The sequence below is a fragment of the Vanacampus margaritifer genome, chromosome 7, assembly GCF_051991255.1.
Source record: "Vanacampus margaritifer isolate UIUO_Vmar chromosome 7, RoL_Vmar_1.0, whole genome shotgun sequence".
NCBI lineage: Eukaryota > Metazoa > Chordata > Actinopteri > Syngnathiformes > Syngnathidae > Vanacampus > Vanacampus margaritifer.
This window is the reverse complement of record NC_135438.1, coordinates 136,952-161,801: the sequence shown is the minus strand read 5'-3', so window position 1 is coordinate 161,801 and position 24,850 is coordinate 136,952. Positions and strand designations below refer to the sequence as shown.

The 24,850-nt window shown below is 53.6% G+C and overlaps 3 protein-coding genes across 7 annotated transcripts; 2 read left to right on the top strand and 1 right to left on the bottom strand.

The window, feature by feature from the left end:
* The first annotated feature begins 448 nt into the window (after positions 1 to 448).
* Positions 449 to 11,811, top strand: aars2 (alanyl-tRNA synthetase 2, mitochondrial (putative)). 2 transcript variants are annotated; one of them, XM_077571853.1, is made up of 22 exons: positions 449 to 791; positions 1,959 to 2,147; positions 3,638 to 3,783; positions 3,851 to 4,042; positions 5,066 to 5,210; positions 5,288 to 5,427; positions 5,506 to 5,614; positions 6,311 to 6,349; positions 6,417 to 6,531; positions 8,225 to 8,352; positions 8,427 to 8,556; positions 8,814 to 8,983; positions 9,051 to 9,164; positions 9,468 to 9,608; positions 9,666 to 9,803; positions 9,873 to 9,976; positions 10,074 to 10,182; positions 10,580 to 10,705; positions 10,787 to 10,897; positions 10,966 to 11,049; positions 11,280 to 11,393; positions 11,454 to 11,811. In XM_077571853.1, exons 1-22 carry the CDS (start codon positions 561 to 563, stop codon positions 11,688 to 11,690), a joined length of 3,012 nt encoding a protein of 1,003 aa, XP_077427979.1. In that variant the 5' UTR covers positions 449 to 560; the 3' UTR covers positions 11,691 to 11,811. The 2 variants fall into 2 exon arrangements, with proteins under 2 accessions (XP_077427979.1, XP_077427978.1); XM_077571852.1 differs by having other exon boundaries at positions 5,066 to 5,213.
* A 524-nt stretch (positions 11,812 to 12,335) lies between these two features.
* On the top strand, positions 12,336 to 20,548 carry mtif2 (mitochondrial translational initiation factor 2). 4 transcript variants are annotated; one of them, XM_077571855.1, is made up of 13 exons: positions 12,336 to 12,614; positions 13,639 to 13,791; positions 13,867 to 13,981; positions 14,427 to 14,598; positions 14,906 to 15,066; positions 15,334 to 15,510; positions 15,580 to 15,844; positions 16,989 to 17,193; positions 17,390 to 17,642; positions 17,945 to 18,085; positions 18,750 to 18,914; positions 18,979 to 19,119; positions 19,814 to 20,548. In XM_077571855.1, the coding sequence occupies exons 2-13, from the start codon at positions 13,645 to 13,647 to the stop codon at positions 19,981 to 19,983; spliced, it is 2,112 nt and encodes a 703-aa protein (XP_077427981.1). In that variant the 5' UTR covers positions 12,336 to 12,614; positions 13,639 to 13,644; the 3' UTR covers positions 19,984 to 20,548. The 4 variants fall into 4 exon arrangements, with proteins under 4 accessions (XP_077427981.1, XP_077427980.1, XP_077427982.1 ...); XM_077571854.1 differs by having other exon boundaries at positions 19,784 to 20,548; XM_077571856.1 differs by having other exon boundaries at positions 18,750 to 18,907; positions 19,814 to 19,961.
* Positions 19,753 to 24,186, bottom strand: sde2 (SDE2 telomere maintenance homolog (S. pombe)). Its single transcript, XM_077571861.1, has 8 exons — positions 23,586 to 24,186; positions 22,688 to 22,823; positions 22,492 to 22,603; positions 21,701 to 21,870; positions 21,034 to 21,148; positions 20,870 to 20,956; positions 20,703 to 20,799; positions 19,753 to 20,138 (listed from the first exon to the last, which is right to left on the bottom strand). The coding sequence occupies exons 1-8, from the start codon at positions 23,700 to 23,702 to the stop codon at positions 20,082 to 20,084; spliced, it is 891 nt and encodes a 296-aa protein (XP_077427987.1). The 5' UTR covers positions 23,703 to 24,186; the 3' UTR covers positions 19,753 to 20,081.
* Positions 24,187 to 24,850: the final 664 nt, after the last annotated feature.

Genomic DNA, 24,850 nt, shown 5'->3' with positions numbered 1-24,850 from the left:
TCATTTTGTCCATCCATCCATCCATTTTCTTGGCCGCTTTTCCTCACTAGGGTCGCGGGGGTGCTGGAGCATTTTGTATTTATCTTTATTCAACGGGAAGTGCACCATTAAGAAAAATATATATTTTTGGGGAATGTTGAAAATACTTCCCAATGTGAATTTGAGCGAGTTATTTTGAATTTGGAATGCGAATGACAAAGTGTTTTGTTGAATGTCTTAATGTTCGATTATGTAAAATGTGGAAATGTTTTGGAGCGACATACCTAACACCTCCCGCACGTGATGATTTTTGGGGATGGTGTCGAAGCTGGAGCGCTTTTTGAAGAGAAATATTTTTTAATCGCTCAACAAGCGCGCAAGTTCTAACAATGGAGGCGCAGTACGCTTCGGGCCGCTAGGTGGCAGTGAAGCGCTTTGATGCTTTTGTCCGCGCCGTTGAAGAGCAACGAGGAAGGCCAACAACAGCTCAATCCGTCTGTCGTCCGAGGGGAGTTTGCGAGCTTGCTCTCCTTCAGGTTCTCTTTCGGCGGACCTTTCTTTTTCTCCTGGTTCGGCCGCCGATGCTCAGACTGCTTCGCCGGAGCCTCGGCTCCGCTCGGCAGACGAGCGGAGCGCCGGGCCGGCCGGTTCGACAGGTGAGCGCGTGTCCCCCGGAAGTCAGCGCCGCGCGCGTTCGAAAGACTTTCGTGGACTTCTTTGAGCGGGAGCACGGACACCTGCTGGTCCCGTCCTCCCCAGTCCGACCCAGAGGGGATCCCAGCCTTCTCTTCGTCAACGCCGGAATGAACCAGGTTAGCCGCAGACGCTGGCGGAACCGCTGGCGGAACCGCTGGCGGAACCGCTGGCGGAACCGCTGGCGGAACCGCTGGCGGAACCGCGCGTTGCGGTGTCTTCTTGCTCAAGGACACACTGGCCAGTGACCGCAAGTCGTGTGTCCGTCTGGAGAGTGGCGATTCGGGGTCGGGGGGTGGTCTCGAACCGGGGTAAAAATATGTTACCAAGTGGACTTCAGTCTACTTTTAAGTGCATTCAAATGTTCCCAAGGAGTTCACTTTTAGTACAAGCATAATTACACTCGAAAAATAAACTTGGCTATACTTAAGCACACTCTATATTATTATGTACTTAAAGTATACAACTTTTTGGTGAGGGCAGTGCAGAGGCATTGCGATGTTGTCCGGGTTTTGGCCTTCCTGGGTGCAGTTTGCATGTTCTCCCCGTGCCTGCGTGGCTTTTCTCCCACATTTCAAAGAAATACATGGCAGGTTATTTGAAGACTCTAAATTGTCCTTAAGTGTGGTTGTGAGCGTGAATGCTTGTGCTCACTGGATTGGCTGGCAAGCAGTTGAGGGTGTGCCCCGCCCACGACCAGCTGGGATGGGCTCCAGCACCCCCCGCGACCCCTGTGAGGAGTCAGAGCTTCAGTAAATGGAAAGAACTGTGTATCAAATAATGACTTCCGGGTCAAATCTGTGCTAAAGTTGCGTTGCTCATCTGAGGATTTCTTGTGAAATTAAGAATTTAAACGTTTTGATTTTGTCTGACAACATTACTCTCTTTTTTTTGTTTTACTTTACAAGATTATCTCGTGGGCCGGATCTGGACCACAATTTAGAGCGTTTGTGCCGCGCACGCACACGCGCAATCCGTCCCGGGCAAACGTCACGCGTGGAGAAAAAAAAAGTCGAATGCTCAAAATGATCTCACAAAAAGTGTTTCGTGATCAAATGTAACATACAATTTATGAAAAGTACAATAAATATGACGTACTTCTATTAACAGGAAACACGTTTACAAAGACGTCTGCTCAAAGGGTCACATTTGCACACGCTGGCCTCCGCTCACAAACGCAGACCGAAGCGCACGTCCACGAGGCCCAAGATGGCGTCGGGAGTTTCTCATGAGAGTCCAGCCAAGTGACCGCAATGTTTGTTTTGGTCTTTTGGCGCCGCTTGCAGTTCAAGCCCATCCTGTTGGGGACGGCGGACCCCCGCAGCGCCATGGCGTCGTACCGCCGCGTGGTCAACAGCCAGAAGTGCGTGCGTGCGGGCGGCAAGCACAACGACCTGGACGACGTGGGCAAGGACGCGCACCACCACACCTTCTTCGAGATGATGGGCAACTGGTCCTTCGGCGACTACTTCAAGGTCGGCGTCTCGCGTCCTCGCCGCCGCTATCCAGCGCTAGCAAAGTCAGGCTAAACGTGCCAACGGGGCTCGGGGGGGTCGTCCGTGACGGGGGAAATAATCAGCACTGGTATTCAAACGATTCTTCATTTTGGGGTCCAAAACAAGAAAATGTTTAAGCATTTAAAAATATTAAGGCCAATTCCAAAAATGAAATGGAAACGCTATAATTGTGCGAGTTCTTTTTGGACCAAACTGAATTTACAATAATGTCTATTTATACGTGTTTATTTATTTATTTATGGTGGTGCGTGTGCGCGCACGATCTTAAAGCGACAGCCACAGTTGACAATCGAAGACGTGACTTCAAATGAGGTCAGCAGAACTCCGCCCCTCCCTTCCCCAAAGAAACTGGCGTGCGCAGGGTCCGCACACGCCACTATGAAGAGAAGAGAAAAGCTGATGGGTGCAGTCAGAGTACAACAGTCAGGGCTCTTCATACTCATCCGGAGCATGCAGGATGTAGGAAAAGCGACAACATGACTTTTTTAGACGGCGCATTGAAGTGTCCCAAAAACGTACGTATACGTTTTTGAATGTTCTGCGCATACATGAGGCTTTTGATGCAGCCTCTCGACTGCAAAGAAGGGTTGAAGAAATGGTTGTTATTACACAAACGGCCAGCAGGTGGCAGCAGAGTATAAGAGATCAACCAGGGCCATGTTGAAAAAAAAAAGCTCTTTTCTTCACCGTTTCAACAAATTTGAGAATAATGATGAACATTCTAATGCTAATTGCTGCAAAACAAAAAAAAACCACCCCCCCCCCCCCTGATGATAGAAGAGACTCTAATCTTTGTCTTGGTAGCTTCCATGTTTTTATAGCACTCAAACACAATATTGTGCGGATCTGCCAAACCAGTCCAAATCCAGCCAAACAGCCGGGAGCGAAGGCGGTTGCTTCTGTAAGAATGGCTGCCAGTCAAACAAAACAAAAACAAATATAAAATATGAAGACAAATAAAATCCTTTGAAACACTATAAATAACAAAATGTATTACATTTGTTATTTTAACATTTAAAAACAGGTGCAAATGTATACATTTGAACTAGAAAATTAATATTAATTAAAAAAAAAAAGTGTTTATAATTGTGCTGATTATGTAATTGTGGAGTGTAATAATTGAAAATGTAATTGAATTTCCATGAATTTCACGGCTCTAATGGCTGGTGTGGTTTAAAAAGAGGAACGTTTTTTGCCAATAAATAAATAAACGGCTTCAGCGCAATTTGTGTTGCCATACGAACCCGAGACATTCTGCCGGGCACAATTGTGGCCTCCATGAATGCAAACAAGCTAAGCTCGCTCGGACCAACACTTTGCGACTTTGCGACTTTGCAGCAAGACATCGATTGCTTCCGTTCTTACGTGCGTGAGCGCCGGCGGGCGTCCAGCACGTCTTCCGTCGTCAAAGTTGTCCTCTTGCATTGTTGTCTGCGTTGCGCCCGCAGGAAGAGGCGTGCGTCATGGCGTGGACGCTGCTGACGGAGCGCTACGGGATCGCGTCCGACAGGCTCTACGTGTCCTACTTTGCCGGCGACGCCGCTTCGGGACTGCAAGCGGACGAGGAAACGCGCCGCATCTGGTTGGACATCGGGTAGGCCGAGAGCGCCGGGCGGGCGTTGACCGTGATGTGGTCTGACGACCTTGAACCGCCTCTCAAGGGTTCCTCGGGCTCGCCTTCTTCCGTTCGGCTTGAAGGAGAACTTCTGGGAGATGGGCAACACGGGCCCGTGCGGACCCTGCACCGAGATCCACTACGACCACGTGGGGGGGCGCAACGCCGCCTCCCTGGTCAACGCCGGCTGTCCGGATGTCGTCGAGATCTGGAACCTGGTTTTCATGCAGTACAGCAGGTACGCGCACACGCGCACACGCGCACACGCACACACACGCACACACGCAATGTTGCTCCGAGATACAAGTTGAGTCGTTTATACGTACATGGAAGCCGTTCGTTATTTAAATGCTCCCAAATTGTGAGAAAAGGACGTCGCTTGTGTGGGTGGGATTTTGCAAAAGCTGCATCAGGAGCCAATTGGGAGGCCCTGTCCTCCATGGGTGAAGGTTCGACTCCTCTTTTATTTTGAAGGCTCACTGTGCTATTAATAGCCGGCAGGAAACGGCACGTTCTCCGTTGCACGCAGCTGCGGAGCCGCCTCCTCTTAGCATGCGGAAGAATGTCTAATCTATTGAAAAGGCTCTCTACTCTTATACCGGCTCCAGATGGATGGGGAGGCGCCAAGCCAGGTCAGGTGACTCGGGTGACGGCCACACAACGGCCGAACTCAAGACTAGCTTCTGCGTATTGGTCGGGTCACGGACGTTGCTCCACTATGGAGCTCATCGCTGGCGAGATTTCATGAACGGGCAACATTGCGTTGCACTTCATTCATGTCGACAGCGCGTAAGGTTGAAAAGTATCGAGTACGGAAAGCCTACCTGCCCATCTTCCTGCAGGTCGGGCGGGGGCCTGCCTGGGAAATGTTTTGTGATGTCGGAGGTGTTTCCGCCTTCCGCCCGGCGGCGCTCGTCACGTCACGTGACCTGCAGCTGGCGCCGGTTACAAAAAGGCAGGATAGTCCAGTTTGAAATGACGCAGTACCCCGATACCAAAGGAGTTCTTTTGCCTCGCATTCGACTCCAGGTGTGCTTTGACAAAATCCTTCTCCGCCGCACGCGCATTCCCGCCATGTTTGTGCTTTTTTTTTTTTTTTTTCTACATTTGACAAACTCTTGCTTCTTCTTCACGTGAAATTCTCCTTTGAACGTCAAGAAGTCAAGTTGAGGTTATTTGAAGACGGTTTTGCTCGACGAAAGAAAATGTCTTTCAAGAGGCCTGGTTTAGTCGCGCGTCCTAATCTTGTGGCGTCCCTCAGGGAGCGTGACGGGGAGCTGCGCCCGCTGCCGTTTGGCAGCGTGGACACGGGTTTGGGCCTGGAGAGGCTGCTCGCCGTCCTGCAAGGAAAACGCTCCAACTACGACACGGACCTCTTCAGACCGCTGATGGACGCCATCCAGCAGGTAGTCGGACGCCGGCAACACACGCCAGCGTCCGACTGACCACGCCAGCGTCCGACTGACCACGCCTTCCTCCTCAGAGAAGCGGCGCGCCCGCGTACGGCGGCCGGACGGGTCTCGAGGCGCGGGTGGACGCGGCCTACCGGGTGGTGGCCGACCACGCCCGCACCCTGGCGGTCTGCATCGCCGACGGGGTCCATCCCGGCATGTCGGGGGCCGAGTGAGTCGGGGGGCCGGCGGGCGGCCGCTTGATCCGACGGGCCGTGACGCCTGGCGCCGTTGTGCTTCTGTCCGCCAGGCTGGTGCTGAGGAGGATGCTGAGGCGGGCGGTCCGCTTCTGCGCGGAGGTCCTGCGAGCTCCGCCGGGAACGCTGGCCAGCCTGGTGCCGTGTGTGGCACGCGTTCTGGTACCACACGCACACGCACACACGCGCTGCACGTGCAAGCAAACCGTACGTACATTACGTGTTCTCACGCAGGGAAATAGCACAGATGCGACACAAGCACGCACGCACACGCACGGTACACCAGAGATGGGAAAAGTAAAAGTAAAAGTTTAAAAAAAAACTACAGGCTGCCGTGTAAAAGCCATCAGATCCGGACGTCATGTGACTATTTGGCTGAACACGCCCCCTTTGGCGAGGAGGGCAAAAGCTAGCGTTTAGCCGTCAACGTTCCGCCCAAGAGCGTTCACGCGCTTGGCGACGCTGCTGACGTGGAACGATGTCCTCTCGTACCCGCCGGCGAAAAACGCAAGCTTGTACGATCCCGATGGATTTCCTCTTCATGCGAGCTCAAAACGAGTTCGCCGTTTTGCGCAAGTCTTGCGGATCTCATGACGTGGAGCCGAACACAAGCTGGCCCGAAGGAGGCGGGCCGTAACGCGGCCTGCGATTGGCACATCATTGAGCCCATTATTTCATCTCAGGAGTCAAAAGTAGAGAAAGTCGAGTTCAAATGATGCATGTGAAAAGTGGCAGTGGGGGGGAAAGTACTCGAGTACAGCAGACGTATTTGTACTTCATTGCTTGCCATCTCGGCTGCGCACGCGCGCACGCGCGCACGCACGCACGCACGCCAACGGCTGTTTTGTGCGCACGCAGGGCGACGTCTATCCGGAGCTGCGGCGCGAAGCCGACAGGGTGAGTCCACCACGCCGGGGGGCGGCCGCCGTCCCACAGGAAGTGTCTGACCACACGTGTGCGGCAGGTGATGGAGGTCATCAACCAGAACGAGGATCACTTCCTGTCCAATCTGCGGCAGGGCAGCAGGCTCATCCGACGCACGCTCGCCACCGTGGAGCCGCAACGCAAGCTCTTTCCCGGTGACGTCGCTAATCGCTGGCTAGCGGCCAAGCTTAGCTTAGCCAAGCTTAGCTTAGCCGCTTAACGCGCGCTGTCGCTAGTTCCGCTCATGCTTGTTGGACAAATGGCGAGAAATTGGCACACATCTCAAATGGAATCTCGCCAGTCAATGACCTGCTCAAGTTCCCGCCATGGCGCCAATTGCACCCGACTGGAGCGCACAACTGAGCAAGGAAGTCAAAACTTGTGAGAAATTGTTGCTATGAGGAAAAAAAGGTCCTGTAGCGCTGATTGTGTGTGTTTTGTTTTGCTTAGCACTTTTTTTTTCCATTCAAGGAACCAAGAAAGCAGACTTTGATGCTGACTCGCTGACCTGAATTTGCGACCGACAGCCCAAACACGGCCGTGCAAGCCCTTGAAGTCGCAGGGCGGCCATCTTGCTCCTCCCATCTGGCCAGCGGACGACTGTCTGAGCTCTACGGCATCAGATGACACTTTAACAACTCGGAGGCGCTCGCATAAAAGGCCGATGATGATTTCAATTTCCAAGCGAAGGTCGCGGCTTGTGCTGCTTCGAAGACCGCTTCGATAAAAAAAAGTTTCTTACTGGAAACATCAGCAAGCGCATCATTTCTACATGTTGTAAAATGTCTTGTTGGTGTTGAACAAATTGACAACGTGATCAATCGTCGTTTCTTGCAAGTCGTGTCTCAAATGTTCTCTCATTTGCGTACGGTGAGAAACGTATCTCGGGAGGAGCAAGATGGCGGCCTCGCCGCTTCAAAAGTCTCGGCAGCAGCAACGCTTTGCGAGGGAACTCGAGCAGGGAATTTTGCTCTGAGCTGCGGACGGCAAACGACGTGGCACGTTTCCAACAAGCATCGAGCGAGTAAAGCACAACGTTTTTGTATAAAGTTCTGCTCCAAAGTTTGTCAACCCTGCAGGCATGCACAGACTTTTCGTATAAAAAAATCGAATCACCTTATTAAATATTTAGTCGCGCCCAAATCTACGATGCTGACATCGAAAAGAAAAAGAACGCCGATGATGTCATCCATTACTGAGCAGGCGCTCGTTGATTGAGGAAAACTAATTTGCATGCTTGCAAAAGTGTGCGAAGTTGCGACTTGGTGGGACATCATCGCACCTCCTTTTGCAAAAACACTTTGGTTAGTGACTTGTCAGTCTTTCGCACGGACTTTGCCGCTTTGCCAATTGAGAGAGGTCGGAGGGCGTCCAGCATCAAGTGCCCGCTTCAGGTCCCGCCACAGTATTTGGAAAGAAGTCCGGATTTGAAGCGGCCACAGACGTGACGTGCTTTTGTCTGGGTTTCAGTCAGTGATGCACAATTTCTTCTTTCTTCTCAACCTCTCATTTCATTTGGTCCATTTCAGCGGTTCCTTTAGCTCCCAATTTGTCCGACCTGATCCGACTTGACTGCTTGTTTTAAGCAATGCGGCTCAGGGTTCACTTACTTTTGCACCCAAGTGAATTGACCAAAAAGGCTTTTTCATTTAGTTTGGACTACACAATTGATTTTTTTTTTTTTTAAAGAACAATGCATGGAAAACCTGTTTTTCATATCAAATGTAACGGTTCAGATTGAACAACAAAATCAGGTCGAAACCATTGCAAAGTCCAAATTGCTCAAGAGGTTCACACACTTTTGAGCAGTACCGTGTGTGTGTGTAAATGTATTGATGTGTGTGTTAGCGGCGGTGGCGTGCTCGCTGTACCGGGACTTGGGCTTCCCGCTGGACTTGGTGGAGCTGATGTTGGACGAGGAGGGCGTGTCCGTCGACCGACAGGAAGTGGAACGGCTGGTGGCAAAGCAACACAAGGTGCCGCCCTTGCGGACGCGCGCCACTTTGCGGCGGCGACTGACGTAAAAGCGTGATGTCGTGGATGGTGTCAGGTGGCGTCGGAGCGGGCCGATGCCGCTGTGACGGCGAGCGTGCTGGTCTTGGACCAGCTGCAGCGAGACGGCGTCCCTCACACGGACGACAGCGGCAAGTACGAGTACGCCGTTGAGCAGGAATGCTACGGTGAGTGTGCGCACCTGTGTTGCGTGTGTTAGCGCTTTTGGGTTGACGCGTGTGTTTGAGAGGGGCGTGTCCGTCCTCCCATGGCTTAGGAGGGACACGCCCACTGCTCGATTCCAAATGTGCGTTGGCGTAACATTTGGCAGTTTTGCCGGCCCGTCAGCGCTTTGTTGGAGGGGCAAAGGTGGCACATCGCCATGCCAAGCAGCTTATTTGCGGCCTCGCCACGTGACGCCGCGTGGCGTGCGTTTCCCCCGCAGTGTTCCTGGCATGCCGAGCGCGCGTGCTGGCTCTGTTTGACGGCACGGCGCTGGTGTCTCAAGTGGAAGCGGGTCAGCGCTGCGGCGTCATCCTGGACCGGACGTCTTTCTACGCCGAGCAGGGCGGGCAGGACGCCGACCGCGGGTACTTTGTACGGGCCAACTTGCAGGTTAGTGGACAGGAAGTGCGTCGCCACGGCCACTCTGCTCTCACCACGTTGACTTCCCGTTTGTCAGGAAGTGCCGTTCTGTGTGGAGCACGTGACGGCGGCGGCGGGCTACGTGATCCACCAGGTGACGGCTCCCGACACCCTCCAGACCGGAGACCACGTCCACCTTCATCTGGACCAGGTGACCGTGTGGGATCACAACTGGGGATGTTCGGTAGCGCTTGTTTTTTTTTTCCACACCCCTTCCGACCAGTACGGCTTCTCGACTCTCGAGTCGTCCCCGATACCACGAGGCAAGACGGCTTTATTTCTAATAAGAGCAAAGTCATGAAATGAGTCATTTTCTTCAACCATTCAAAGAAGAAAACATGATTGAAAACCGTTTTGAAGACGCCCCACTACGCACATTAAAAAAAGAGCAGGCGGGCATCCGTCCGGGCCGGGCGACTTCCTCCTGAGAATTGCCGTTGACCTTTGTCGTCAGGCTCAGCGCCTGGCGTGCATGCGCAACCACACGGCCACGCACCTGCTCAACTGGGCCCTTCGGAACCTTCTGGGCCCGTCGCTCCACCAGCGAGGATCGCACGTGTCCGCTCGCCGCCTGCGCTTCGACTTCAGCGTCAAGGTTTGGCAAGTAGCCGGCTAGCCGTCGAGCGGCGTTAACGCGCCACTTCCTGCTCAGGGCTCGCCGAGCGCCGCTCAGCTTCAGCAGGTGGAGGCGTGCGTCAATGCAGCGGTGGCGGCCAATCAGGTGGTGCACGTCCAAGAGGTGCCCCTGAAAGCCGCCATGACCATCCAGGATGTGCGCACGGTGGACGAGGTGAGCGCTGCCACAACGGCTACGCATTCGAAGCCCCGTCACTCGCTGACCGTCACTTGTCGTCTTCAGGTGTATCCCGACCCGGTTCGAGTGGTCTCTGTGTCGGTCCCGGTTTCGGAACTTTTGGACCATCCGGCCGTTGGCGGCACCTCGGTGGAACTCTGCTGTGGAACGTGAGGCCGCGCTTTTTTTGTGACAAGGCCTGAGCGCTCACTTTGACCCCGCCCCCTCATGCACTGTACAGTAAGCGTGTGTGTGTGCGTGCGCCAGTCACCTGTTGCGGACGGCCTCCATCGGCGACCTGGTGATCGTGTCCGAGCGTCAGCTGGTCAAAGGGATCAGTCGCGTTGTCGCCATCACGGGGACGGACGCCGCACGGGTTAGTACAAACGGACATGAGACTCCGCCTCCCTTTCCCGGTTGCCCCGCCCCGGACGCAATTCAAGTTATCTTAGCATGACCGCAAACACGCTTTTGTAATATGCTCTGATGCGAAAGGAATTTTTTTCCCTGATGATTTCATTAATGGATGGAACAATCGGTAGAATAATCAATTCTAAAAATATCTGAGTGACAGCACTTGTGTGTGTGCGCTCAAACGAAAACACGTCAATTATTTTTTGTAAAACACCTCGGCAGGGAGCTCACTGCTCACATCAGATGTGTTGCACATTATTTTAGTCTTGCAAAAAAAAAAAAAGGGGGAAAACGTATTAGCTTAGAGTAGCCTAGCTTAGGTCAGCTGCCGCTAACCTGTTGCGCAATGTGTCGTTGAGGCTCGGGAGGCGGGCCAATCGCTGCTGGAGGAAGTGGACTCCCTCGCAGCCAGGATGACGGGCCCCGCCTCCTCCCGTCTGGACTCCGCCCAGAGCCTGGCCAAGGAGGTGGGCGGGCTCTCCGACGTAAGTGGCGCCCGCCGCCGTCGCCGTTTTGGCCCGCCGGCGGTCGCGCTCATCGTCCGTCCGTGCCGTTGCGTCTTGCAGGCGGTGGACAACACGCCCGTCCCCCAGTGGCTGCGAGGGGAACTGCAGGCGCGCCTCAAAGCCATGCAGAGGCGGAGCAACACTGTGGTCAGGAAGCTGGAGAGCGCGCAGGTGAAGCCTTTGAAAATGAAAACTTGACTTCCTGTCCGCCGAGCTAACCTCGATGCGATGCTCGGCAGGCGGCGCTCCAGGCTCAGGTCGTGCTGGGCGCCGCCCAACAGGAAGTTGTGCTGGTGAACGCCGTGGAGGCGCCGTCCTTGGCGGTAGGTTGATGAGCGAGCGTGCAGCTTCTTGTGGAGGTGATTAGCTGAGCACGCATCCGGTCCCATCCGGTCCCATCCGGTCCCATCCGGGCCCATCCGGGCCCATCCGGGCCCATCCGGGCCCATCCAAACATTTTGCTCATCACCTTTTTTGCTAGCTTGTGGATTGCGTATGTGAAAATGGCCGGCCCAGCAGTTAGCATGTTTAGCGTTTGCGTGCGTTCCTTCAGGTTCTGATGAAGACGGTGAACCTGGTGAGTGTGGCGCGTCCCTCCGCCCACGTCATGCTGCTGGCTGCCCCAAAGCATTCTGGGAAAATCCTGTGCGCCTGTCAGGTTCCCAAGGTAACGCCGTCCATCAGCCATGTTCGTGTTGAGAAGCATCTGATTGGCGCTCCCGCTCAGGACTCGACCACGACGCTCTCGGCTTCCGATTGGGCGACGGCCGTGTGTCGGAGGATGGGCGGCGACGGCGGCGGCTCGGCGGTGGTGGCGCGCGGAACAGGAAGTAGCGCCGACATGGCAGAAGCGCTGACGTGGGCCCGGACCTTTGCTCGCAATTTTCTAGCCACGCCGGCGTCCCGCCGACCCCAACAACTCCCAGTACAAGCGGAAAGTGTGGGGGCGGGGCCAGAGCGGTGATGACCATGACCAGTGGAAGCCCCGCCTCCAGGTGGACAACAACTTGCTTTGTGTGCTTTTTCTACATGAGTTCAAATAATAAGATAAGATAAGATCTCAAATTGGTGCGCCAATTCCAAAATTGTAGTCCGTTTGCATTTTATTTATTTTTTCCTCCAGAAAAGCAAAATTCCAGCGATGATCCAATTCAAAACTCAAATTGTTTGTGGCGTCACAATTGAGAGTCGCTCGCAATTGGTCAGCACGACCAACGTGTGCAAAACCAAAACGATGGGAGGAGCAACGGCGGGTCAGTGCCGGCTGGCTCAAGCAACTCTTCAAGGGATGGATTTGATGGCCTTTTGGACGTCGTCGCCTCCAGCGGCGTGCAATCGGCAGCACTGACTTGCCGCTGACGCCGTCCTGTGACCCGAGATCGGCTCCGGTCTTGGTCCGGACGAAAAGGGTCCGGCAAGTTGGCTGGGGTCACGGAAATAAAGCCTTTTTCTTCTCAAAACAATTTGCGTTCAAAAGAGTGAGACATTTGCATCACAAAACCGACACTGACGACCAAAGCGATGCTTTTCTCGCAATCTTTAATGTCTAATTAGACCTTTGTTGTTGTTTTTTGAGTGTTTTTTTTCTCACTTGTGTCTTGTTCGACAGCACGGTTCTGTTCTGTGTGCTCAGTTTGAATTGGATTATTTGGATGTTTGTTTTTGTTATTTTGCGTGCGGTGAGATTCCGAATCCGCTTCTTAATAAAGAAAGCACAGCAAAAAAAAATCGAAGCCGCACCTCGCTAACGATGCAGTTCCACTCCACGCCGACGGCGGCAGAAACGTAAGACGCTCACTTCCGGTACTGGTGGGTGTCATGGCGGCGCCCGTCTAGACGACACAATTCAACATGGAACCGTCCGTTCGGCATTAAAAGTCTTTTTCAGGTCAGTAAATCATTTATGTCATCCTTCTAGACTCTTTTTGAAATGCATTTGTCGCTTGTCGACGGGCAAATATTCGCCAGAAAATGATCAAACGTGTATGACATTCATTATCCATCGTCTCCTGCCGAGTCCATTGAAGCATTTGAGGAGGCTCTACTGCTAACTTTGGTTATCCGTCTCAAGCGAACAAGAAAAAGAGCTGAATTTGATAACAGCAGCAGTTTGGTCCAGTTTCACATCATTGTCCATCAGAGGCGATTTTAGGACGAGCGGTTTTAGGGGTGCTAAAATGACGTTTGGGGCTAACCTGGCAATAGCCAAATTGATGTTGTGCTTCACTCAGAGCAGAGGTGTCAAAATGCGGTCCTCGAGGGTCGCAGTCCTGTTTTGGAGGTTTGCCTTCTCCAACACAAGCTGATTCCGACCAGCAGGATCGCGATCAGGCTTATGCAGAGCTTGCTGATGAGCTGATCATACATCAGCTGTGTTGGAGAAGGGAAACCTCCAAAACCTGCAGGAATGCGGCCCTCCAGGTCCGGAGTTTGACACCTCTGCTCAGGAGATCTCCACAATATCCATCTCGACTGCTCCGCGTTGATTTGCTAGGGAAAGGCGGGACATTCTGTACAATACTTCAAGCTGATTGGACGATGCGGCATTGTGCACATTTGTTTTGACCAATCACGGCCTTCATTCTCGAAGGGGGGAAAAAACACCAACTTATTGACGTTAGCTGCTAAAAATGGCGACGCTCCTCTCGCTGCTCAACAAGGAATTGCAGCGTGTTGGCTTTGTTTCTTTGCCCCGACGTCGGCGCTTCCTGGCTTGGTCGCAGCTGAGCTGCAAGTCACGCCCCCAAACACGATGTCGCTCCGTGATTGGATGGAAATGTGTTGGTTTCGACGCGCAAATCTGTCGTGTCCACTGCAATCATGTACGGGTCCGAAGGGGTCGGTGAGCCCACCAGGACCTTCAGTGCCACATTTGAAAAGTGACTTTGTCTTTTGCCCCGACTCGGCCGCAGGTGACGATGCTGCAGATGATGAAGCTGACGTCATCGGCGGCGTGCGGCGGCGGCGGCGTCACTCGCCGGCTGCCCCGCGCCGCCATCTGGCCACTTGCGCCTCCTCTCTGTCGACCCGTGTTCGACGCCGCCCCTCTGCTGGCCTCCAATCAGGTAAAGCCGTGAGCGATGGCGAGCGCCGAGTGTCCGCTGCCCACCACCTCTCAAGTCTGCCCCCCCCCGCTTTAGTCGAAAGGTCATAAGAAGGAGCAGAGGCCAAAGGTGAAAGCCAACAAGCAGGAAGTGGAGATCAGGCAGACCATGACTGTGGCGGCGCTCGCACGAGCCATGAACAGAAATCCCGGTAAGTGCGCACACGCTCGCCGTACGCACGCCGAGAAACGCGATCGGGATCAATATTCATCTCAGAGGCGTTTCTTTTCCAATCAATTGACGAATCGACGCCTTTGAATTTCTCATTTCAAACGGATTCCGTTTGAAAGCAGATGCTCGCAAAAGTCTGCTTTGGAAAATCGCCGGCCATCTTGAAGCGATCGACAAGTTTCGATTCAACCGTCAATGCATCATCGAAACGGTCGCCCGTCAATCGAGTCATTGATCCAACCTTGGATTTGTAGCGTATCGTTTTGTGGCCGTCAAACAAATGGAGCTCATTTGGACTTTGAAAACGTCCAAAAGTCGTTTGAAAGCGTTGCGCGACGTTGCGCAATCCGAAAACGTCCACGCTGGCGTCTTCCGTCTGCAGTTTGGCGGACGTGTCACACCTGCATGTGTGTGCGTGTGCGTAGACAGCGTGTTGGAGGCGCTGATGAACACGCCGCTGGACGTTTCCCGCGCCAACCCGTCGACGGTGCTGGAGGAGCGCTGGATCAAGGAAGCGGTGACGCGCTCGGGCATGAAGTTCCGCTGGGAGAAACTCAGCGAGGAGCCGCAGCCGCAGAACAGGGACGCCGTGCCCAGGTCAGACACTCGCTAGGCTAGGCTAGGCTAGGCTAGGCTAGGCTAGGCTAGGCTAAGCTAAGCTAAGCTGGGCTACAGATTTGGCGTGTGCTGTTCCCGTCAATAAGCAATTTCTCTTTGAATTGCTTGAAATCATCATTTGATGCGCGCTTGCTTCGTTTCCTGCCTTGCGGCCATCTTGCGGCCGGCGCGTCTTTCGGTAGTGTCGGCCGCGTCGCCATTGTTTGGCCGCTGTGAGACGCCGTCTCGTCTGTCCGGCGGTCCGACCGAAGATCCAGTGAATTTCTTTGCATGAAAATGTGCGCAGACCCCCCGCAGAGGCCAGCAAGCTGGTGCGGCGCCCCCCGGTGGTCACCATCATGGGCCACGTGGACCACGGCAAGACCACGCTGTTGGACGGCCTGAGGAAAAGCCGACTGGTCGCCGCCGAGGCCGGCGGCATCACGCAGCACATCGGAGCCTTCGCAGGTAGCGCCGGCCAACGTTTTGCCACATCAAATGGCGTCCTTTCGCTTTGGCGAGCGTTTTCAGGAATAAGCAGAAAAAACACGTTTGAGTTTGCGATGAGGGAACAAAGACGCTCATTCTCGGAATCCGAAGAGCCGTCTTCATTTTGGATTTCTCTTCATTTGTCTCGTATCGAAGCGACCTCAAGTCTTCGCTAAATGCTAGCAAAGTCCAGCCTGGTCTTTGCGGCGACCTGTTTTTCACGGCAGGTGTGTTTCGGACCCGCAGTGGAGTTGGCGACGGGCGAGAGGATCACCTTCCTGGACACGCCGGGTCACGCCGCCTTCTCGGCCATGCGGGCCCGCGGCGCCGGCGCCACCGACATCGTCATCCTGGTGGTGGCCGCCGATGACGGCGTCATGAACCAGACGGTGGAGTCCATCCAGCACGCCAAGCGGGCGGCAGGTACCCGTCAGACCGCACGGCCGCCGACCCACGACAACATCGCCGCATTGCAATGAACTTGTGTCGCAGTTCCCATCATCGTGGCGGTCAACAAATGCGACAAAGCTCAGGCCGACCCCCAGCGGGTCAAACGGGAGCTGCTGGCCCACGACGTGGTTTGCGAGGAATTCGGCGGCGACGCGCAGGCCGTCCACGTCTCGGCCCTCAAGGGGGACAACCTGCTGGCGCTGGCCGAGGCCACCGTGGCGCTGGCCGAGATTCTGGAGCTCAAGGCCCAACCCGACGGCGCCGTCGAGGGCCTGGTCATCGAGAGTCGCACGGACAGAGGCAGAGGGTCGGTGGCGTCCGGACGCTTGCCTCGCTCGGTCCCGAGTCGCCGCACAGTCGGTCCGCGGCGGGGAGCGCCAAAACGGCCGCCGCCGGCAGACGTGGCGCTTGCAGGGGTGGCAAAACCTCGCCAAACTTTGGCTTTTCGCCACAGCTGCTAAACCAGCTCACGGTTTTTCCCGGGTCCGAAAGGCCACATCTCAACTCCAGAGGTGGGCAATCTGGGTCCTGCAGGTGTCGGAGCTTCCTCACAGATCCGGACCACATTTATCAAATCCGGTCCACAAGGCCGAATTCAGGCTGAGGCCCCAAAAGTCTGAAAGCAGGGGTGGTCAAGTTGGGTCCTCCAGAGCCCCGATCCGGCCTGTTTTCCACGTCTCCCTCCTTCAGCGCGGCTGAATGGAATGATCACCGCATCAGCACGCTTTGCGCACGGCTGACAACCATCCTGATCCTCAATCAGGTGTGTTGGCGGAGGGAAACGTGGAAAACAGGCCGGATAGGGGCTCTCCGGGACCGGACTTGGCCACCCCTGTCCTAAACCTGCCATGTGGCTCAATCCGCATTTTCGCCTTCTGGACCGCGATTTGCCGTTTGTGACATCCAAAGCGAGAAAAAGACGTTTGCTTTCCTTTGCATTTCTGAAATCACAAAATGTCGGTCGGGATCGACAAAATGAAAGAAAAGCTCAAAGATCGGCGAGACCTCGTCAGCCACCCCAATTTTTTGCCACCCAATTTTTCTTCAAGAGCTCCAAAACGTCAGCAAAAACAAAACAAAACATTTTCTAGCGACATTTGAGAAACAAAGATGGCGGCTTGCAATGCGTCTGCTGACCTGCAGGGGGCGGATTTTGGTGATTCGGGACCAAACGTGGACCAAATTGTTGCCACCCGTGTTAGCCCAAAACACGACCCGAGAACTCGTTGTTAGCGTTTGAATTGCGCTTCAACAAAAAGGACTTTTCGACATCGGCAGCGCTTTTGCCGCTCGGCGTTCCCAAACCAATGATGGCGTTCGTGCCGCCAGAACCGTTTGTGGATGTGACCGGATGTCTCGGGTGTCCACAATTTGGTCCGCTATGGCGGCGGATTGTCCAGGGTTCGTTTGTTTGCCGCCTGCCGTTGACTTTGCGCCGTCTGCTCCCGCAGTCCCGTCACCACCACGCTGGTCCAGCGGGGGGCGCTGCGGCGAGGCTGCGTGCTGGTGGCGGGCAAGACCTGGGCCAAGGTGCGCTCGCTGTGGGACGAGGACGGCCGCGCGCTGGAGGAGGCGGGGCCCGGCGCGGCGGTGGAGGTGGTCGGCTGGAAGGACGCGCCCTCCCCCGGCGATGCCGTCCTGGAGGTGGAGTCTGAGGTCAGCCCCGCCCACCCGCGCGTCGTCCGTTCAATCGATCGGCCGCCGTAAGGTCGCCCGTGGGTCACGTCACCGTCCTTTCACGAATGGCTTCCGATCGGCCAACGCATGACGGCGAACGTCCCGCTCGTCGGATGTCGTCGGATGTCGCGCTCGTCCGTCACGTGAGGGCCGCGTGTGCGTTTTGTGCGAGCAGAAGCGAGCCAGGGAGGTGTCGGCGTGGCGCGCTCACCAGGAGGAGCTGGAGCGGCTGGAGGCGGAGCAAAGCCGCATACAGGACAAGCGGCGGCAGCACGACGACGCCTACAGGAAGAAGAGGGCGGAGCTGGCGCACCTGAGCTGGCGGCAGAGGCGCTTGCTGCTCTACCACAACGACAAGAGCAAGTTCGCCAACCGGCCCAGCGAGAAAACGGCGCCCGCCACCTTCGCCCTGCCGCTCATCATCAAAGGTAGCGCTCGCTCACTTCTGACCAGCGTCCCGCCCGCCCGCCAACCGCGTTCAAGCAAGCCAAAGGTTAAAGGTCGCTACCTTCATTTGCGCTGTTGGCTCTTTCCATCTTTTGCTTAAATATCAAGTATCCTCATTCATATCCTTGATAGTATACTTTGAAGTGTACTAAAATGTTCCAATGACGTCCCACAGAGTTGACTTTTTAGTACAAGAATAAGCACACGCTCAAAATACACTTTTGCATTTTGTACTGCAAGTCGACTACTTTTCGAGCAGCCATGTTTGTTTGTCGCCCGCCAGCGGACGTGGACGGCTCATTGGAGGCCATCTTGAACATCCTGGACGGCTACGACGCGGACCACCAGTGCAGCCTGGAACTCGTTCACATCGGCATCGGCGACATCTCCGAAAAGGACCTCGACATGGCGGAGACCTTCGGAGGTAGCGCGCGCGCCGCCTGCATCGTGACCGCGCGCCGCCTGCATCGTGACCGCGCGCCGCCTGCATCGTGACCGCGCGCCGCCTGCATCGTGACCGCGCGCCGCCTGCATCGTGACCGCGCGCCGCCTGCATCGTAACCGCGCGCCGCCTGCATCGTAACCGCGCGCCGCCTGCATCGTAACCGCGCGCCGCCTGCATCGTAACCGCGCGCCGTACGCTCGGATCTGTGACTGAATGCGTGGGCCGGCCGCTCGGTTGTTTACCGGCGTTGGTCGACAAACAAAGCCCCCAAAAAATGCCTGAATTTCGAATACAAAAGTCCGAAAGAAATTTTAAAAAAAGAAGCTGAAATTGCAAAACGATTGTGTTGCAGAGCGAGCTTATTTGAGTTCAAGCAGGTTTTTATCGAGTCAGGAAGTTGTTGTTTTTCTCGAAAGGCAACAAAATGAGCACACCTGCTTGGCCATCGCGTCCAATCGAAAGGCTCGCATGATTCCATTGGCCTGATCCTTCTAATAGCGCTCGGCGCTACGCTAACCTTTAGCGGCTCTGGCCCTGAGACGGTCCAAAAAGCAAAGCGGTCCAAAGTCTGCCCACGGTTCCCCGCTTGAAGACTTTCAGCCGGCTCCCGCGACCCGTCTGACTGCCGGCACTTCTCCACCAGGCAGCGTCTACGGCTTCAACGTGGCGGCGAGGAAGGACATCGTGCAAGCGGCGTCACGCCGTAACGTGCCCGTCAGGCTTCACCGCGTCATCTACAAAATGGTGGAGCAGCTCAAGGCCGAGATCGCCGGCAAGCTGCCGCCGCTGGTCACGCGCGAGGTGCTGGGTGAGTCGCCGCCCCCACTGAGGCTTTGGCTCCGCCCCCACTGACGCTTTGGCTCCGCCCCCAGGCGAGGCCGCGGTTCTGGCCATGTTTGAGGTCACGGCGGGGAAGAAGAAGATGGCGGTGGCCGGCTGCCGCGTGCTCAAAGGTCAGCTGGAGCGCAAGATGAAGTTTGGGCTGATTCGCGGCGGAGAAACGTTGTGGGAAGGTGAGTGCCGCCGGGACGCTCCCCAACGTGGCGTCCAGGCTTCCCTCTCGCAACACACCTGAATCCAATGATCGGGATCCGGCTCCCGCAGAGTTGCTGGTGCCTTTGAATCAGGCGTGTTGCAGGAGGGGACGTGACGAAGGGAAAACTCTTTGCCTACCGTGTCACATCTGCCGTTTTTGCGATTATCAGGAGGCTCAGAAGCCGCCATTGATGTTCAAAATGGCCAATTTTGAACATTACTCACTGAAACAAAAACTTTGAATGTTCACCAAGGGTTAGGGTTACAACATGATTGATTGGCTTTAGGCATTGATCAGCGAACAATTGATTGAAATCCAAGCCAAAGGAAAGCGCGACTGTTGCCGCTGTGTTTGCGTTGGCCTCTTGGGGGCAGTGTGGAGCCGTTCACGAGCACTTACTGAAGAGCAGAAGAAGAAAGTTGCAATTGAGCGCCGTCGTCGGGAACGATGTTCATCCACCTTTGAGCGAATGGCGAGCGCCGCAACCGCTTGAAATCGTATTTTGGTTCCTCGCCAGGCGACGCTAAGATTTGCCAACTATCAAAACAAGGTCCGAGACCAGCGTCCGTACGGTTAATAAAACAAAGAAAAAGAAAGTCTTGCCGCCATGTTGCTGTGCGGGTGTCTTTATTGATGTACAGGTGTGACGAGTGCGCCCCTTCCGCTTCCAGGCGGCCTGCTGGCGCTGAAGCATCACAAAGAGGACGTGAACGCGGCCAGAGCGGGCAGCGAGTGCGGCCTGTCGGCGGACGGCGACGTGGCCTTCCTGCCCGGCGACGTGGTCCAGTGTTTCCGGGAGGTGGAGGTGCCGCAGGTCAGCGCCTGGGACCCCGGATTCTGACATTCCCCCAGCGATTAAAAAATAAAAACAAAAACAAAAACAATCTTGCCGACTTGACAAGCGGAACGTTTCCTGCCGATCTGGCGTCGCTTCCCGTTTCAGACGCGCGGCGCCGCCGCCGCCTCCTCGATGATGTCATCTCCCGCTTTGGCGTGCTGTGGATTGCGCAACAGGCACAAACACACACAAGTGAACGTTTGACTTGGTCCGTCGTCTGTCACACCTGCAGCGCAGCCTCCATTTGACTTCATCATTTGCAGGAATTGATTGAAAACAAGTCGTTTCAAAATAAACAAAACGGCCTTTATGGTCATTAGAGGACCACCCGGGACCACCCGGGACCACCCGGGACGCACCTGGGACCACCCGGGACGCACCTGCAACCTGAACGTCTGCACGGACACGATTCGATTACATTTCGAAGTGGAATTTGGCCCGTTTGACTTTGGTTTTGTCACGCGTTTCATTTTTTGCAATTCAAACGTGCAGAGAACGTATTTTGAAATGACTTGTTTTCCTTTTTCCACATTTCACTTGGAAAATAAAGATTGAATGTTTATCAGCATTTCAATGTTGTGGTTTGTATTATTATTATTTTTTTTTTTTTCATTGATTATTTGCCATTTTCTCAATGGATGAATTTGATCCCAGATGACGCGTTTTGACATTTGCATGAGGTCGGCCCGTGTGCCAATCACAGAAGGGGGCCCAGTTATTACCTGCCGGTCAGGTGAGGAGCCGGATGCCGCGCCCTTCTTCTCTTGCGGGGGCGTGGTCTCCTCCACTGGCACTTCCTGCGAGGGCGGGGCCAACATCCTGAGCGCAGAAAGTCGCCGTTTGAGCAACAGCAAAATCGCCAGAATTGAAAACAAATGAGCTGACGTACGCCTCGCCAGTCGTAGACTCTTCATCATCATCGTCATCATCTTCTTCATCATCTTCATCCTCCGAGCTCAAATCGTCCAAGCCGGTCCTGTTGCCGTGACGACAGACAAACGCAATCAGGTTTACTGGACCGCCGCCGCCGCGCATCCTCGTGATGTCGCTCACCAGGAACACGCCGCTGCCGCTGCCCTCGTCTTCTTCTTCTTGATTGGAGGATGGCGAGGGGAGGGGCCGGGTCTCTTGGAGGCCGCCGCCTGCGAAGCGGACGCCGCCTGCAGACCTGGACGCGGCGCCACACGCCAGATTTCAATGCGGCTGTCATATCTGTGACTGAATGCGTGTGGCTTCAAAACAGATCGACAAAACAAGCCAACATGGCCGACGCCTCGCACCAACGTGGCCGTGACGCAAGCGGGGAGACGTCGAACCCGCGTTCCACACTGGCTTCATCTTACACGGCCGCGTTTGCCACCATCACGTGTTTGACGTGCACAACAACTTTGCCGGCGGATGTATTTGTCGTCATGACGACAATTTAGCGGCTCTCTCGTGAAGCGTCGATTTGTTCCATCGCCATCTTGAAAATCTTCACGCCGCTTTTGTGCTTTGGCTTGTTTTTGCCACACTTTCATTGTCAAGCTGACGTTAAAAGCACTCAAGAAAAAGACGTCCATTGACCACATCAGTTGTTATGGAACGAAAAAAGACATTTGAGTGAGAAAGATTCAGAAAAAAAAATCGATGACATCACTCGAACCCACAAAAATAATAACGTCGCTTTCATTGTCAAATGTTTGTCAGGTGATGCACGATATGCAGAAGCCCCTCCCACCTTTGAGCACCGAGTCCTCCAGCCTCTCGGCCAGGCTGTGGCACTGCCGCTGGTAGGCGGGGTCGCTGAACTCGTGCTTGGGTTCGGCCATCTTGCGGCGCAGACGCTCGGCGCGCCGCTGCTCCTTCTCGGCCTCGCGCTCCGATTGGCGTGAAAGCCACTCGCCCATCCTGCCGCAAAAGCCGCCGTCAGACTCGATTGCCGGCGTTTGGACAAGTCGTACCGCGTCATCAAAATGAGCAACGCCGGTTTTCTTCCAGCGGATCGCCACTCGCGACTGGGGCCGATACTTTTACCGTTAGGAATTACAAATGAGAAAGAACGAAAAATTTGCCACAATTGGGGGGGGGGGGGGGGTACTTTTATGTATCGAAAATAGTCGTGGTTTCAGAACTTGCTATCGCTGGGCAATAAATTCAATCGATTCATCGTTTGACAAACCGAATTGTTGAAAATGAGCTCAATGGTGAAATGCAAAGAAATAAAAGAATGAATGAACGCACTCTCGTTGACTTCTTAAAAACGCTCCAGTTGTCTTTAATGGACCGAAACGTTTCATTTCGGTGCGTCGATCGCGGCTTAGTCGTCATTTACTAAACGGTCCATGAATTCATTCAATCCGCTTTCATCCAATATTTCGAAAATGGAGGATTCGACCGATTGCGCACAATCATTTTCAGGCCATCAATAAGTTGAAGTTGAAACGTCAACAAGATGGCGATTGGCTGTCGATGATCAAAGCAGGCGTCAATTCATTTGATCGGTCGTTGATGAACGGCGTCGCCACTCACTCTTTCTCGTGGTTGACGTCTCGCAGGCGGCGTCCGCTCAGATCTCGGCAGGCCTCGCGATTGGTCGTCTTCTCGATCTGAGCGCCGAGAGCTCGCAGCATGGAGCCGAAGCCTGAAAGGAAAAGAGAGCGGCCGCGGTTGGCGGTTGGCGCTCGACGCCGGCCGTCATCCGGTCGCTTGCTCAAAGGCTACCCACCTCCTTTGCCTCCGCGGAGGCGGGGCACCAGCCGATAGACGGCGCCGCCCTGCAGCCGCTCCTCCGGGCGGGACACGCGAGCATCTCTGCTGACGTAGAAGTCGTGCGCCGCCGCCGCCGCCGTTGTCGCCGCCCCCTGAAAGTCACGACGCCTCATCAACTTTCAAGCGCATTGCAATCATCTCTATTCCAGCCTCTCAGTATGCTAGCATTAGCAATTACGCAATTTAGCATAATGGAACTGAGCAGCTGAGATGAGACGACCACAGCGTGTGTTAGCGTTACATTTGGAGCCCCGCTGCCCAGTGGTGTTCCACAGGGCTCAACTTTACTCTCACTGCTATTCAGTTTGGGGGAGTTGGGACAAAAATGATGTTGAACTTCAATAACAGATTGAGAGACCAAATTTGCCACTAAATGGCATTTCTAGAGCGCGTCACACTTGCTTCGTGGCCACAATAATATATTTGTGTTGCTTCTTACGCCGTCCACTCCTTAAATATCAATTGCAGCTACAAATTTGAATTTCATGGCCAAACAAAAGTATTTTTGAGTGATGCCATTCACACGTTATTTGGATCAAGTTACATCTGATTGACTTGCGTGGCCAAAATCTCGTTCTGTCTAATGAAGCCACTTTACAGACTAGTGCAAACAAAAAGAGTCGTTTAAGGACACAAAGTTGAGTATTTTCAGCTCATGGCCTTAAAATGGGAGTCGCACGTTACCCTTATGCAATGGCTACAATTTAGTATTCCGTGCATACTACAGAACCAATTCAATCAATCCAAATCAAATCCAATAACGTCCAAGATCGGCCGAGTGTTGTGCTAACCATTAGCTTAGCACTGCAGCGTAAGAGTTATGATGAGCGCTCTATTTTGTCGTCCAAACTCACCCATTGTTGGACGAACCGCTCCAGAACATCTCGGACCAACGAACCTTGTGGGAAAACGCACGTGGAAAAGCGCGAGTTGCTTGGGCCGCAAACTAAAACTTCAATTGTCGCCTCCATGTTTGTGTTACTCTCAGCTAGCGTAGCTTCCGATGCTGCTTTCCTGCTTCTTCTTCTTCTTCTTCTTAATCAAATGAAATCTTCTTCTACTACTTCTCTACTTCTCTTCTTCTCTTCTTCTCTTTCTTCTTCTTCTACTTATTTATGTTTTAGTGATGTTCTGATGTAAAAGCATTTTTTTTTTAAATCTATATTATTTTAATTGCTCTTGCCGAGCTGTGTTATGAAACGAATGTAAATAAGTGCGGCAAATAAATGTCATTTTTCATAATCAAATCTTATTCTTCTTCTAGGCGGTTGGCAAAAACCAACTTTCGGCGCATTACCGCCACCTTCCAAAATGGAGCGCAAGTTCGGATAGCGATATGATATCCCCATTTCACAATCTCTCACTACATTAACCCTATTATTCCCAAATATACAAATGTACATTTAAAACATATTGCACGCCGATTTGTCTGTAAAATTCCTCTCGTACGCAGCTTCGGGTTAACCCGCCCCTCCACCTACATTTCATGTCTATATCGCCACTTAGCGTTGTGTTGGGGAACTGTATTCAATCTTTTCCCTGCCATACCGAAGAAATCAGGAGGCGTGTACGAGTCGGGCGGGTGGCTGTCGGGGGCGACTACGTCATAGTACACAAGTGACGCAGTCGGCCACTTCTCGCGTAGGGAGAGGACAAACGGACAAATTGTGTTGTATTATCCTTAGGCTACGCTTTTTGCCCCAAATTCAAGCTTTCAACAAAAATGCACTAAAATGTCAAAAATAATGACCAGGAGTCCAGGAATATATATATATAACATATAGGAAGCAATAGTAGACACCAGTTTATAGTGGTTAAGTTGTTTTAGTGTTGAGTACACTGAAGTACGTGCAGCAATAATAATAATAATAATAATAATAATAATGACCAAATAATTTGCTGATGTTGATTAATGGTCAACATTAATGAGATTGAAGTAATAAAATGACTATATGAATAACAATTTGTGTAGTTAGTGTTTTTTATTTTATTTTATTGTTTTTAACTGTCTGTTTGTATACGTCTGATTTGTGCCTTGTGTACAGCACTGCGTATGCAGATATGGTCGTTTTCCAAAATAAGAGTGAAGTGATGTCACAACATGGTTGGACATAACCTG

Coding starts and splice junctions, on each gene's coding strand:
- aars2 (XM_077571852.1), top strand. CDS start 561: ATGCTCAGACTGCTTCGCCGGAGCCTCGGCTCCGCTCGGCAGACGAGC. Junction 9,165..9,467: donor TCCACCTTCATCTGGACCAG/GTGACCGTGTGG, acceptor CTTTGTCGTCAG/GCTCAGCGCCTGGCGTGCAT. Junction 9,804..9,872: donor ATGTGCGCACGGTGGACGAG/GTGAGCGCTGCC, acceptor TGTCGTCTTCAG/GTGTATCCCGACCCGGTTCG.
- mtif2 (XM_077571854.1), top strand. CDS start 13,645: ATGCTGCAGATGATGAAGCTGACGTCATCGGCGGCGTGCGGCGGCGGC. Junction 15,067..15,333: donor GCACATCGGAGCCTTCGCAG/GTAGCGCCGGCC, acceptor TCGGACCCGCAG/TGGAGTTGGCGACGGGCGAG. Junction 18,086..18,749: donor CATGGCGGAGACCTTCGGAG/GTAGCGCGCGCG, acceptor CTTCTCCACCAG/GCAGCGTCTACGGCTTCAAC.
- sde2 (XM_077571861.1), bottom strand. CDS start 23,702: ATGGAGGCGACAATTGAAGTTTTAGTTTGCGGCCCAAGCAACTCGCGC. Junction 21,871..22,491: donor GACGTCAACCACGAGAAAGA/GTGAGTGGCGAC, acceptor CTTTTGCGGCAG/GATGGGCGAGTGGCTTTCAC. Junction 20,957..21,033: donor GCGGCAGCGGCGTGTTCCTG/GTGAGCGACATC, acceptor TCACGGCAACAG/GACCGGCTTGGACGATTTGA.